Below are 13,774 nucleotides of genomic sequence, written 5' to 3'. Positions count from 1 at the left end.
TAGCAAATGATCTTCCCTCACGCCCGGGCATGGGGGCATCGTGGTGGGGTTGGGGGAGAGCGAAGGGCCACTGTGCTCCGTGGCTGGGCTGTCTTTTCTTTCTGGCTTCCTTACACGGTGTGCTCTACTGCAGGACTTGTCAGAGCCTTTAATGTGCCAATGCCTATTGAAAATCTGTGAGAGAAATATACATTTCCAAAAGAACTGGACCACAGATGCTAACACCCGTCCCCATCTTTTCTTTTTTAATGGCTAAGTTCTGGATAGCACACTTGAAAAAGACAGCCCTAAAGAAGATAAGAGCAGTGTGTGTGTGTGTGTGTGTGTGTGTGTGTGTGTATGTGTGTGTGTTTGAGGAGGAAGGAAGCGATACATGCTCTTTCTATTGCATTTTATTTCCACAGTGAGTCCACACACGCACAAATTAGACCTTGTGACTTCTTCACATCTCTTGAGGCCGAAGGTACTTTCATGTCAAATGGCAGTGCTGTGCACTTCAGGGGCTCAGTTAGCCAAAGGGGAGGTTCAGGGAGGCTTGAACCCAGGCCCTGCCCTCAGTGGTACCCTGGGAGGGTCACTGCCCCTGCCAGCCCAAGGGCCATTTTCCTCCATTGGTGCCTGTTATTGGGTTCAGGCAACAGGAGTCACTCGAACATGATCTCCCAAGGAACATGTACAATCCCAGCAAACAATAGAATCCGAAGAAGAAAAAGACTCTGTTCTGTTCCTTGGATTTGGCCAAGTGAAGAGACAACCAGCTTTCCCTGTATCTGTTTTTCAGGGCAGTGAAGTATATTTTTGGAGCTGGTCAGGACACAGACCAATCTTACAGGCATGAACAAAATGCAGCATTCCCCAAATGCAGCCAAAATCCTTTATTGGAGCCACCCTCCTAATGCCAGTGGTCACTGGTCACTTTCCTGAGTGCGCGTGGACAGGTTGGCCCCCGGTGGGAACTGCGTGCTGGTTTATGTTGTTACAGTACAAGTGAACGCAAAGACTTGCAGTAGCTGCCTCTTAGCAAATGATCTTCCCTCACGCCCAGGCATGGGGGCATCGTGGTGGGGCTGGGGGAGAGCGAAGGGCCACTGTGCTTCCGTGGCTGGGCTGTCTTTTCTTTCTGGCTTCCCTACACTGTGTGCTCCATCATGGGGTATAGAGCAGTCCCTAAAGAGAAAGAGCTCGCCAACAGCCCCTGTGAAGAAGTTCCCCGGAGACCAGCCTGGCCCAACGCCCCTTGCCCTGCCACCCTCGTTGCCCCACCTGGCTTTAGACCTCCTTCCGCAGCACCACCTTGATGCTGCTGCAGACCTGGCCCAGGGCCGCGAAGAGTGGGTTGCAGAAGGTGCGGATGCAGAGTGAGTAGATGTGGCTGATGCACTGGATCTCAATCAGGTAGCTCTTAATGCACGGCACCACCGCCCAGATGTGGCAGAAGGAGATGCAGGCGAACAGGAAGCCCCAGAGCAGGGCCAGCGGGACACCCAGCAGCGTGGACAACAGGCGGTAGCACCAGTACTTGGAGACGGTGAAGGTGGTGTAGCTCACCTTCCACACGCCGTCAAAGCTGTAGGTGCCCACGGGCTCTGCAATCACATCTTCGAAATCCACCTGCAGGGGCGGCAAGGGGAAGCCTCAACTCACAGAAGCCACTCGCTTCTCAAGCTTTTGGGTGTGTGCGTGCATACGTCAGAATCCCCTAGAGGTCAGGTTAACCTTGGCAGCTGGACCCTACCTGTATTAGGCTATTCTTGCGTTGCTCTAAAGACATACCTGAGGCTGGGTAATTGATAAAGAAAGGAGGTCTAATTGGCCCATGGGTCATGATCTGTGCCAGAAGCATGGTGCTGGCATCTGCTTAGCTTCTGGTGAGGCCTCAGGGAGTTTTCAATCATGGCAAAAGAAGGGAGAGCAGGCGTCTTCCATGGTGAGAGTCGGAGCAAGAGAGAGAGCTGGGCGGGATGGAGGAGTACCACAGTTTGCAACAGCCAGATCTTACAAGAATTCTCTCACCATTGTGAGGACAACACTAAGCCACGAGGGATCTGCCTCTGTGATCCAATCACTTCCCACCCAGCCCCACCTCCAACATTGGAGATTATGTTTCAACATGACGTTTAGAGAGGACACAGATCCAGACCATATCATCACCCCAGGATTCTGACTCCCCAAGTATGGAGTGGGGCTTAAGGCTCTGTATTTCTAACAAGCTCCGTGTTGAGCCCAAGCTGCTGTTGTTCCTGGGCACCACTGACCAACACAGCATGCTCGTTCAACCCCCTCAAGGTGAGTGACTTGCTTAAAGCCAACAGTGACTCAGTGGCAGTGCTACAGCCGCAGCTCTCAAATTCTATTGTTTTATGGTTTGAAGGGTGTTGGACAGTTGTATGCATCCTGCAGCGATTTACTGGCACCTGTGGATTGGACGGTGAACAGGCAGAGGTTCCTCACGTCACTTACCTAACCTCTCTCGAGCCCTGCTGTGCATGAAGCACCTTCCTAGCTGCCTACACATGGGTGATGTCACTTAGCATCATTAAGCCTGAGCTGTCTTGTCTGTAAGATGGAGTCAATGACAATCTTCCAGTGGTTTCACCTTCATGAGGGTGAAAGGATGTGAGGCTGTAAAATCCACTGGTCCATGGTGAAACCCCGTCTCTACTAAAAATACCAAAAAAAAAAAAAAAAAATTAGCCGGGCGTGGTGGCGGGCACCTGTAGTCCCAGTTACTCAGGAGACTGAGGCAGGAGGATGGTGTCAACTCGGGAAGCAGAGCTTGCAGTGAGTTGAGATCGTGCCACTGCACTCCAGCCTGGGTAACAGAGATTCTGTCTGGGGGAAAAAAAAAAAAAAACTCCACTGGTCAATTAAACAGCAGTGAACCAACTTAGCTGCTCCATGGTTGTTACCAGTACAGCCTGCCAAGTGGGAGGTTGCAGAGATGTTTGCTAATGCCTGTAACTGTTCTGAGATGTTTTCTTTCTAGCAGTGCTCCTGGGCTATTTAAATAAAAAGGGAGTGAATGGAGGTACCGACTAATCAGATCAACAGGAGGGGCCTGTGTGGGGGTCTGCAGCCGAGGCTCCAGCTTCAATCTTCCCCGCTAGTCCCTTTCCCACTTTGGTTATGGGGAGGGGATCCTCTCCTCCATTGCATCGCCATTATTAAAATTACTTTCATTATTAAAAAAATGGCCACATCACAGAGAATTAATAGAATAGAAAAAAGAAAAGAGTCTTGGGTTTGTATTTCTCTAATACTAAAGATATGATTGTTTGGGTATTTCTTTCCAGTACAATGTTTTCTGGGGAAGGGAGTGACTAGAACCATGTTGCTCAGACAGTGTTGGGCCCCCTTTTCTCATGTGACTTTAGCTTCTGAGCTCCTGCACCCCACCTCAGGTCCCTCATTCCCTGTGCTCTGAGGCTGGGGATCCCTGAGGATGAGGCCTCACTCGGGGCGGTGTGTTAGCAGGCAGCACAGTTTACAGGGTGAGACTCTGGGCTGCAGGAGATATGAAAAAGCTGACCTGAGTCAGTAGGGCCTCCCAAGACCTTCCTTGTATAATTTTGGCCCCCAGATTTCTCTGCTGCAGGTTTCATCAGAGATGACTTAATCTGTTATGCAAGCCTGTGGATGGGAGGAGAGGAAGAAAATGGGCCTCATCTTCTCAGGAAGGATGTCACTTCTTCTTGGAGGGCTTCCAGGAGATGGTGGCTGGCTGGGAATTTGGGGGACTGAGGGATTGGAACAGGGATGGAAAAGTCATATTCACTCCCCATGCCTATGGAGGTTCTAGTCAAACCCCCAGGGCCTTGATCCTGCTGATTGAGATCATTTTTCTTCCATGTATTCATCCATACATCCACGCCCCACTGAGATGGTTTGGATGTTTGTCCCCTCCAAATCTCATGTTGAAATGTGATCCCCGGTGTTGAAGGTGGGGCCTGGTGGGAGGTGTTTGGGTCATGGGGGCGGACCCTTCACCATGGCTTGGTGCCCTCCCTGTGGTCATGAGTGAGTTCTTGCTGTGCTGGTTCACATGAGAGCTGGTTGTTTGAAAGAGCCCGGCATCTCTCTTGCTCCCTGTCTCTCCATGTGATACGCCAGCTCCCTCTTTGCCTTCTGATATGATTGGAAGCTTCCTTAGGCCTCACCAGATGCAGATGCCTGCACCATGCTTCTTATACAGCCTGCAGAACCGTGAACAAAAATGAATCTCTTTTCTTTATAAATTACCCAGTCTCAGGTATTCCTTTATAGCAATGCGAAATGGACTGACACTCACCATCTATCTATCCACTCATTCATCTATCCATCTAGCCACCTATCCACCTGCTCATCTATCTTCCATCCATCCATCCATCCGTCCACATCCATCTATTCATCCACCTACCTACACATCCAAATAAATACTGATTGATTCCCACTTCACCTAGGCACACTACCTCTTGAGCAGTGCTTAGCACAATACTTGGCACGTGGTGCTATTGTGATGGTAATATTGCTCAATGATGGTAATTATTCCTTCAGGTGCTCTGAAGTTTCCTTCGAAAATACATCTCAGAAATTCTTTTGACATCCTGGATTATTCTCCAGCCTAACTAGTTATAAATGTGTGTGTGTGTGTGTCTCAGTTCTGTGCTGATAAGATGGATGGAGTCCTCCTTTCCTTACAGTAATAATTACAGTACTTACAGTAATGATCCTACTGCCAATGGCCTCTGTATGTGTCTTTTAATTATCTTTCTTCTTCTTTTTTTGGTGTTTGCAGAAGCCATTGGTGCTAACATTTGAATTATTGCCAGGGATTGCCTTTGGGGGCTGTGTGTGGGGCAAGTGCTCTATTTTCTGTGAATCTCAGAAAACGTGCTCTCAGAGGGCTGGGCTGGGCTTGGAGGAGGCAGCTGTTCCCCTAGCTCAGATTTGAGCATTGAGAGAGCTTTGGCCACAGCATGCTAGTTTGGGGAGATATTTATAAGGCCCGGCTCAGGCAGCTCTAGGCAGTCGTGCCAGTGTAGCACAAGCACACAGTGACTTCATTTCTTAATTCCTTTCCAGAAGCAGAGAGGAGATGGCTTTTTCTTGGAGGGTGGTGGGCTGGGAGCCTGCATCTGCGGGCTGAGGCTCAGGACACTGTGTGCATTTGGAGAGAGGGGCTGGAGGGTGAGGAAGGGGGAACGATGATGCACATTCTGTCGGTGTCCCCTTCTCTGGCATATTTATTTTTGGAACAGCAAGATACCCAGTTGATTAATTGAAACCAGCCAGTGCAGTCTCCGCAGTCTCTGAGAGGGCGGGGAAAGTGCAGGATAGCAGGGCGGGGGATTGCTTGAGGATGCGGGGGAGGACAGCAATCACCCATGGTCAAAAATACCTCCCCCAGAGTCCTGCATGACTCAGTCCGTAGGCATCCAGGGCCTTGGACAATTCAAACAGGATATCTGCGGCTGGGGAAATAGCTCTTAGCAGGGGGATAGGTATATGGTCCCAGTATCCACTGGCCACCGAGTTACTGTGTGAGTTGGGGCATGGTACTTTCCCTCTCTGAGATGCTAGGTTTTTTGTTTGTTTGCTTTTCTTTTTCAATTCTACACAGAGACGATTGGGCCAAGATCTGTAGTGACACGGAGTTAGCTTCAGAGTCAGCAAACCCAAGCGAGGGGCTTAGCTTTTGCCAGGTCCCAGCTTCCTCCCCTATTACCTTGTTACTTAAAAGGCATTTCACAATCAGTGTGCCCTGTCTCCCAACAAGGTAATTATAGAAGTTGAGAGTGCTTAGAAATATTCATAGAAATTTGATGCAGTAATTTTGTGTTTATTGAATCTAACAATACAAATTGGTGCTTATAACTGCACGGCTGTTTTCTTTTCATTTTTCCAGTGATTAATTTTTGTTATATTTTGCAAAAGTAGAGCTGTACAATGGATTAGAATAATAATATTAAAACTGGTCCTTCACTCAGTTTTAGAGGCACTGGCCTATAAAACAGGAAGTAAAATGAGGTGATAGCTGCAAAAACTGTAAAAATGACGAAGCTCTGCATCTTTTGTTATAATTGGTAGCAACAAAATAATAGAATTCTGTACAACCCGGGATAACCATGGTAACACACACAATGTATTTGGCCCTTTATGCATGCCAGTTTGGGGTCACGTATCTTACGTGTGTTATTTCACATGGCATGTAAGGGACTGGCAGGGTGATGCTCAGGTCAGCCTGACAGCAGGGTCATTGAAGGGGCCAGATACCCCAGCAGGGCCTGAGGCACAGAACACAGCACAGGCTGGCTCTGATGGGAGGAGGAGGTGGCCAGGCATCATCTGGAACTTGCAGTTGAGAATATCTCTGACTCATCCTTCAAGAGGATGCTCTTGGAGTTGAGAGCGTCCTAGGTAGGACCATATACCTACCCCCATCCTAGTGCCCTCCAGCCCTTCTCTTCAGCTCCAGGTCTACCTTAGGGGACCTAGGGCACCTGGCCTGGGGCACAACAGGACTTGGGTTTACGTAAAGGAGCTGGGAAGAGACTGAGATAACAGAGGGCTGCAAAGAGAGAGAGGAGGAGAAGAACCTGCCAGAAGAAGCTCCTCAGCAATCCACTAAGCCCTGATCTTTGCCTCACTGCCTGTCCCTTCCCATCCATTCTTCTGCCCTCTCAGTCTCTGCCTTTAAGAAATTTGGTGCATATTGGAATGGGGAACAATAGAAGCACCTTGGGTGGAGCTCTAGGCTTGGCTGTGCACGAGCTTTCAGTGGGTGGTTTGCTGGTCTCCAAAGATGGCCCTCCATTAGTCATGCTTCTCAGTGTTTGTCCTCAGGTAGTCTCAACCCATCTTGAGTCTGGGCTTGCCCTGTGACTCACTTTAACCACAAGAATGTGGCAGAAAGGATGTTGTGCCAGTTCTAGAACTAATCCTTCAGAAAGACCAGCAGCTTCTGCTTTTAGGAACTTTGAGTCCCCATGTTAGAAGTCCACTTTTATACTTTGCTCCGGAGACTGGTAGAATTAGAAACGCACTGCTGAATGCTGCTTGAGAGACTAATGGCAAGGCCATGTGAATGAGGAGGCCTGAAACTACACAGAGATAGAGGGCCAGCCACCCCAGCACCACAGCTGAGCTGTGCCTCCCAGCCATCTCTGCCAGTATTCCAGGGCTATGAGTGAACCATCTTGGATGTTCCAGCTTGGTGGAGCCCCCAGGTGATTGCAGCCTCAGCCACCATCTGACTGTAGCCACATGAGAGGCCCCCAGTGAGACCAGCAAGACTGCCAAACTGAGCCCTGCCAACTCACAGAACTGTGAGAAATCAAAAAATGGTTGTTTCCTTAAGCCATTAAGTTTTGGAATGATTTGTTACTCAGCAATTGATAACTGATACTGTCTGTCTTTAAGGAAAACAAGGGATAACTCTGGGCCCCAGGTGTCTTCTGTAGGATGAATGGGACTTGGTTGCTGACAAGCTGACAAGTTTGAACATGAAACTCTTCTTTTTTTTTGAGAAGGAGTTTTGCTCTTGCTGTCCAGACTGGAATGCAGTGGTGCGATCTTGACTCATGGCAACCTCCACCTCCTGGGTTCAAGCAATTCTCCTGCCTCAGCCTCCTGAGTAGCTGGGATTACAGGTGCCCACCACTACATCTGGCTATTGTTTTGTATTTTTAGTAGAGATGGGTTTTTATCATGTTGGCCAGGTCAGGTTTTGAACTCCTGACCTCAGGTGATCCACCTGCCTTGGCCTCCTAAGGTGCTAAGATTACAGGCATGAGCCACCGTGCCTGGCCTGAGCATGAAACTTTTATGCTCAAACATGAAATGCAAACATTCACCAGCTCAGCTGAATAACTTCTGGGGTCAAGGCCAAGGAATCTGCATTTTAATAAGCGCTCCCACCAGTGGACCCTGGGAAAGTGGATTGCATTTTGAAAAACTCTAGATCAGTTGATACCCAGGAGTCCTCATAACACTAAGTTGTAATACCTCAGTGTGAATTAGTCTGATGTAGCCTTTCTTAGAGGTCATTGACAGAGGGCAAGACATTTCCAAAAGGAAGGAATTGCCAATATGGAATGACAGGTAGATTGGATGACCCTCCATTATTTAGTTTCAATCTGCCCTTCCTGCCTTCTCTCCCACAAATTCCCTTTCAGATACTCTGTCCTAATCCTCTTTGATAGTTCATTATTCTCCTGCAGACAGAGCAGCAGTGAAGTGTTATCTGTTGTACCCACTATGACTAGCTGATAGTTCATGGCTTCCATGGAGCAGTGCTGTGATCCATTAGTCATGTCTGCCATGAACACTGGAAGGGGCAGTGGTAATGACAGTCTCTCACATTTGCCGACTCTGCCCAACATTCTTCCCAGTGTTGGGAAAGCCATTGCTTATTCCATTTTTTCATGGAAAACTTTGTTCCTCCATTTCACATTTTTAATTTTTCTCATTTTTATAATGCACCATGGATACCACCTCTCCATAAAGCTGGCTTCTGATTTTTCCCGATGAAAGTAATTCTTCCTCTCCTAACCTCCCATGACACTTAACCTGGCACTCATTTATGGTGTTCAGCACCTTCTCCTGTATGTTCTCATCTCATCTTCTCCCCAGGGCTGGATTCCTCTCCAGGGGAGGTACCAGGTCAGTTTCATCTTTGTGCGACAGGGTGTCCCTGATGGGCACAAATCTGGAACAAGAGTTTGTAGGGCTGGTGGGCATCTGGTTCCTCTGGGTGTTGTGTAGCCTGAGCCGAGGGGCAAATGGGAGTTTGTTTTTCTGAAGAAGGCAGGCATTCTATGGCAGATGTGGGTGGAGGCGGGTGGGGAGTAGTATCATGGAGGAGCTGGGATCCTGTCTATCTCCTTCCCCTGCTTGAAGGGCAACTAGAGAGAAGCTCGAGAGGGAGTAGTTGACTACAGAAGCTAGGGGACCTGCATGACTCTCAGGTTCAAGCATCACTGCTTTAGGACCCTGGGGGGCCTATGTGTGAGTCAAGAAAGGGAGATCGAGAGAGAGAGAAGAGAGAGAGGAGAGAAAGAAAGAGAGAGAAGAGAGAGGAGAGAGAGAGAGAGCGTTGTCAGTGAGGTGGCCCTAAGCCTTCTCAGAAATAACTTGGGGACGGTGTGGGGTGGCTCTGAGGTCCTGAGGTATACCTGTACTGGGGCTAGAACCTTTCCAACCTGGCTCTGAAGGTTGAGGCATCCTTGGGTGTACCCACTGGTGAGCTGAGAACCCTGAGGACCTTTGGCAGACATTCCCAACCCCGCAACCTGGAGGGCTTGCATGCAGTGAGCCTGTCCTGCTCATCACCATGTCCTCTGGGATAGCACAGTGACTGTGCTGAGCAGGCATTCAGTAGCGATTTGTGGAATCAGTGTTGGTGAGGAGGCAAGTGGCAACAGGAATGGGGGTGTGCTCCCCCCAGTTCCTCATCTCCAATCTCCATGACCTTCTACACTGCCCTGGGCCCCCAGCCTTGGAGACCACAATTGAAGTCTGTTGGGGTGTACGGGGCTTTTCCTCTGTCCTTGGCTGCCTGGGGTTAAGGGCAGGGCCAAAAAGGGGTGCCTCCCCTCTACTGGGGGTCAAATCCATGGATGTAGTATGTCTATCTCCTACTCTTCATCCTTGGCTTTTTTAAATGTGAAACAGAAGTGGCTGGTGGCACCAGGGACTTGGGCCCAGAAAGGGCAAAGGATTTCCTCAGAGTCACACAGCAAGTTACTGTCAGGTCTTGGACCAGAACTCGAGTCTCTGTAGCCAGGTCCTATTCCAGCCTTCTTTCTGTGTCACTCATCTTAGCCCACGAGGAACCTGCTACCACCTGTGAGGCCACCCTGCCACCTGCCACCTGGGGCACTGCCAGGGCCTCCTGCACCCTCCTCTCAGCCTCTGCCCGGTTTCTCCATCTCTCTCTGTCTTCCTCATTCCCTTTTCCTTCCCATCTCTCTTTTCCTCCATCAATGGTGAAATCCTGGCAATTGAGAAGCTGAACAGTCTGGCTTTATCCCTCCTAGCCACAGTCCCCTCTCTCCTTCTTTCTTTTCTTTATTCTTTAACAGACTGTAACATAGACCTGAAATCTATCTAAATCTGATATATATCTGAGTCTGGTTTATGATCCTTGTTCTGCAGTAAACTTTTTTCATTTCTCACTCACTAAAAATAAAAGAAAGAAAAAGTCAAATAAATCCCTAAAGCAGAGAATGTCCAAAACATACCAAATAACCACCTCCTCTGGACAAAATTATGTGTGGCACCCTTGTTTAGCCTTTGCTATTTTTTCTAGGGCTCAGGGCCTCCAGGAGACGACAGCTCTCAGCCCCAGGAAGGCTGCGTAAAGCCGCTGCATCTGTGCTGCCGCCCCCGCTGCTCCCTCTGTGTCATAATCCAGGCCTGCGGCTTGCAGCTGGCTCCCTCCAGGGCTCCCTCTGTACTTACCACTCATTGTGGGTGTCCTTTAGAAACCATGTTCCCCCGTGGGGTCCTCTTTCCCATCCCCCTGCAGCCCACCAGGGTGTACCAGATGGTTACCTGGGCGTGACACAGGCTCCCGGCTTAGTTCTCTTGCCTCTAGATTGCAAGCTCTTTGAGACCCTTCTTTGACTCACACTGTCACATCCTTGCTGGGTGCCAGGGACTGTGTTAGACACTTTCAAACCCTTCATCTCATTCAATCCTCACATTATATTGTACAGTGCTGCTTTGAGATTCGTTTACCTGGTGGAGGTAAATTATATTATTCCTATTTTACAGGGGAAACTGAGGCTCAGAAAACCTGGTTGGCTTGTCCAGTGTTATCATTTTTAGGTAAAACGGACTGGATTTGAAGTCAAGTCTATTAAAGTCAAATCCAGGACTATTCCTGCTAGATCACACTGATGGAAACCATAACTAATAATATTTTACATGTGCAATTTTATTTACATGTATACAGTGCTTTACAGTTTGTAAAATTTGTTTCCTAATTTTCCTTATTGCAACTTTCACACAGAGCTATATTATGTACTCTATCTCCATCACTCATAATGTATAGAAATATAATATCCAGTGTAATAAGAGCTGTTGTGGAGGAATGCCCTGAGTGAAGCAGGGGGACAGAAGTGGGAGCAACTAATTGCCTGGAGGAGTCAGGGAAGGCTTCCTGGAGGAGGTTGCATTGGAGTTGGGCCTTGAAGGCTGAGTGAGGCATTCACCACCTGGAAAAGAGGGGACATGCACTTCTGGCAATGGCACAGGAAGGTACTCTGGTGGGTGGGCTGGCAGGTGGGAGCAAACTAGGCAGAAGAAGCAGGTTGGGGCCAGATTGTGTTGGGTTTGGACAGCCACATGGACAGGCTAGGCTTCTCCAGCATGAGGGGTGCCCCACTGAAAGACCGCAATACAGGCCTGTGCTTTAGAACAAGTCCTCAGCCACATAGTCTGATCCAGTGACCAGGAGCTTTGAACACTTGAAATGTGGCTAGCGAAACTGAAGAATTCTATATTTTGTTTAACTTTAATTAAAATGTAAACCCTGATTTCATTATTGAAAAATTTTTACAGAATGTTTGAAACAGTACAGGCATGTGAATTGATTTTCACATGTACATTTTATGAAATGTAAATGCAGAACAAGCATGTTGGATGAAAATGTGAAGTCTGAACTGAAATACTCTATGGGTGTTGGAAGCACACTGGATTTTAAACTTGAAGACTGTACAATAGTTCATTGATAATTGTTTTATATTGCTTATATGTTGAAATAATACCATTTTAAATATATAGGGTTAAGTAAGAAATATCATGAACATTAATTTCACCTGTTCGCTTTTGCATTTTAAAATGTGGCTGCTAGAAAATTTAAAATTCCTTGTGGTAACAGTATCCTTATTGGACAGCCCCGGCCTGAGATTCCAGCACTTTCAGTAGAATCGGAGAGGCCCCAGACACTGGCCCTCTTAACAGCCCCTCCAGTGACCCTGATGCTGGTGGCCGGGGACCCTTCTTGGAGGAATTCTGCTTTAGAAAGTTCCCTCTGCGCCAGGTGTGGAGGCTTGTGCCTGTAATCCCAGCACTTTGGGAGGCAGGAGGATCACTTGAGCCCAAGAGTTTGATACCAGCTTGGTCAACATAATGAAACCCGGTCTCTACTAAAAATACAAAAATTAGCCGGGCATGGTGGCACTTGCCCGTGGTCCCAGCTACTCAGGAGGCTGAGGAGGGAGAATCGCTTGAGCTTGGGAGGTTGAGGCTGCAGTGAGCCGTGAGTGTGTGACTGCACTCCAGCCTAGGGGACAGAGCGAGACTGTCTCAAAAAGAAAAAAAGAAGGATCCCTCTGGGTACTGGGTGGAAGTTGGATTGAAGGTGTGGGCCTGGAGGCAGCAGGTCTGTTAGTGTCACCGGGGCGAGGAAAGAGGCGAGGAAAGAGGCCCAACTTCAGACATTGGAAGACTCCCTGAGGGCTGGACAACTCTGAGCATTCCTTTCCAGGGTCCCAGGTGCCCTCTGCCCTGTCCTGGCCACTAGACCTGGGGTGAGGAGGGAGCTGGGGGAGGGCTGGGCATGGCCCCCAGCCTTAGGGACAGATGTTGGGCAGTGCTCTGGGGGAGTGAGTGCACCTCGAGGGGCTGCCGGCCCTGCTGGGAGCTGCCCTCTGGGGATTAACCCTGTACCCACTAGAGAGACCGCAGAAATGCCCCCTGGCATGGAAAGGAGCCCAACTTGGCCGCCCGTTCCTATTCCTCCCAGGATGAGGGCCAGGAGTGAGTGGCAGGAACGTCACAGTAGTAAGGAGGGATTTTCTTTGTGACTCGCTTCTCCCGCCCTGATTAGCACTTAGGTCATGGAGATGAGGCTAATTTTTTTGCTCTTGATTTTGCTAAAGGTCCTTGGGCGATTTACAAGCCTTTTTTGGGGGGCGGGGTGGAGTGGGGTGGGGTGATACAGAGACAACAGAGCAACAAGTCTCTTTTCAGGCAAGCTGTGTCTGCAGCAGAAACCCTCCCCTGCCAAGCGCCCACCTCTCACAAGCGTGACACCCTCCGCCCGCCGAGGCAGGCCCGCAGAGCCTACCTTGACTATGTCCTCGTTAATGTTTTTGGGGTCTCGGTTCACCAGGTCAATCTCCTTGCAGTGGATATCCTTGACGATCTGGGCCTCGAGGTCTGTGTGCTCTTCTGCCATCATCGCGGAGCTGGGGGGATCCACAGGAGGAGATCCGCGCCGTGTGGCCGGCTGGGGCTGAAAATCCTTGGGGCAGAGAGACCAATTCAGTGTCCCCAGACTTATGTCCCTGCCAGCTGAATAGGCCCCACCCAGCATGCCGGCTGACAGCTGTCCCACATAACTTCAGCCTGCCTCTCGCTAAAGCCTCCTGTGGCAGGCCTCCAAGCTAAAATTAAGACTGGAGCTCTTCTGGAAGGCCGATCACTCCTTAAAGGGGGCTGCCTTGGGGCACTGGGCCTCAAGAGAGGGTGCAGAGGGCCTGGCATTTCCTATGCGTTGTGTGGCTGTGGCCAACTTGGCTGTCGCTCTGGGGCCCCTGGAATTTGCCCCACTGCTATCAGCATTTGGGCTCCTTTGGGGTGCACTGCCCATGGAGGGAAGAGGAGTTAGTCCCTCCTCTGCCTCTGGCTGGCTGTGTGACCTTTGGCACACTTCACCTCTCTGGGTCACTCTGTCCCCATCTATAAAATGGGGACAAGATAATAACAGTTAGGGCTCTCCTACCCTAGGAATGGCTTCAGGAGCTGGAAATGTGATGTCGTGGGGCTTCTCGTTGGATTGCCAGTG

General features: G+C 49.4%; 1 protein-coding gene across 1 annotated transcript; it reads right to left on the bottom strand.

The window, feature by feature from the left end:
• Window positions 1-1,100: 1,100 nt before the first annotated feature.
• Window positions 1,101-13,239, bottom strand: CAV3 (caveolin 3). Its single transcript, NM_001194078.2, is given in 2 exon segments — window positions 1,101-1,611; window positions 13,055-13,239. Coding segments are annotated over 2 exon segments (456 nt in total). The 5' UTR covers window positions 13,169-13,239; the 3' UTR covers window positions 1,101-1,269.
• Between the last annotated feature and the right edge of the window lie 535 nt (window positions 13,240-13,774).

The sequence above is a fragment of the Macaca mulatta genome, chromosome 2 (genome assembly GCF_049350105.2).
Source record: "Macaca mulatta isolate MMU2019108-1 chromosome 2, T2T-MMU8v2.0, whole genome shotgun sequence".
Taxonomy (NCBI): domain Eukaryota; kingdom Metazoa; phylum Chordata; class Mammalia; order Primates; family Cercopithecidae; genus Macaca; species Macaca mulatta.
The sequence above is the reverse complement of the archived record's forward strand: the minus strand, read 5'-3'. Positions and strand labels throughout refer to the sequence as shown.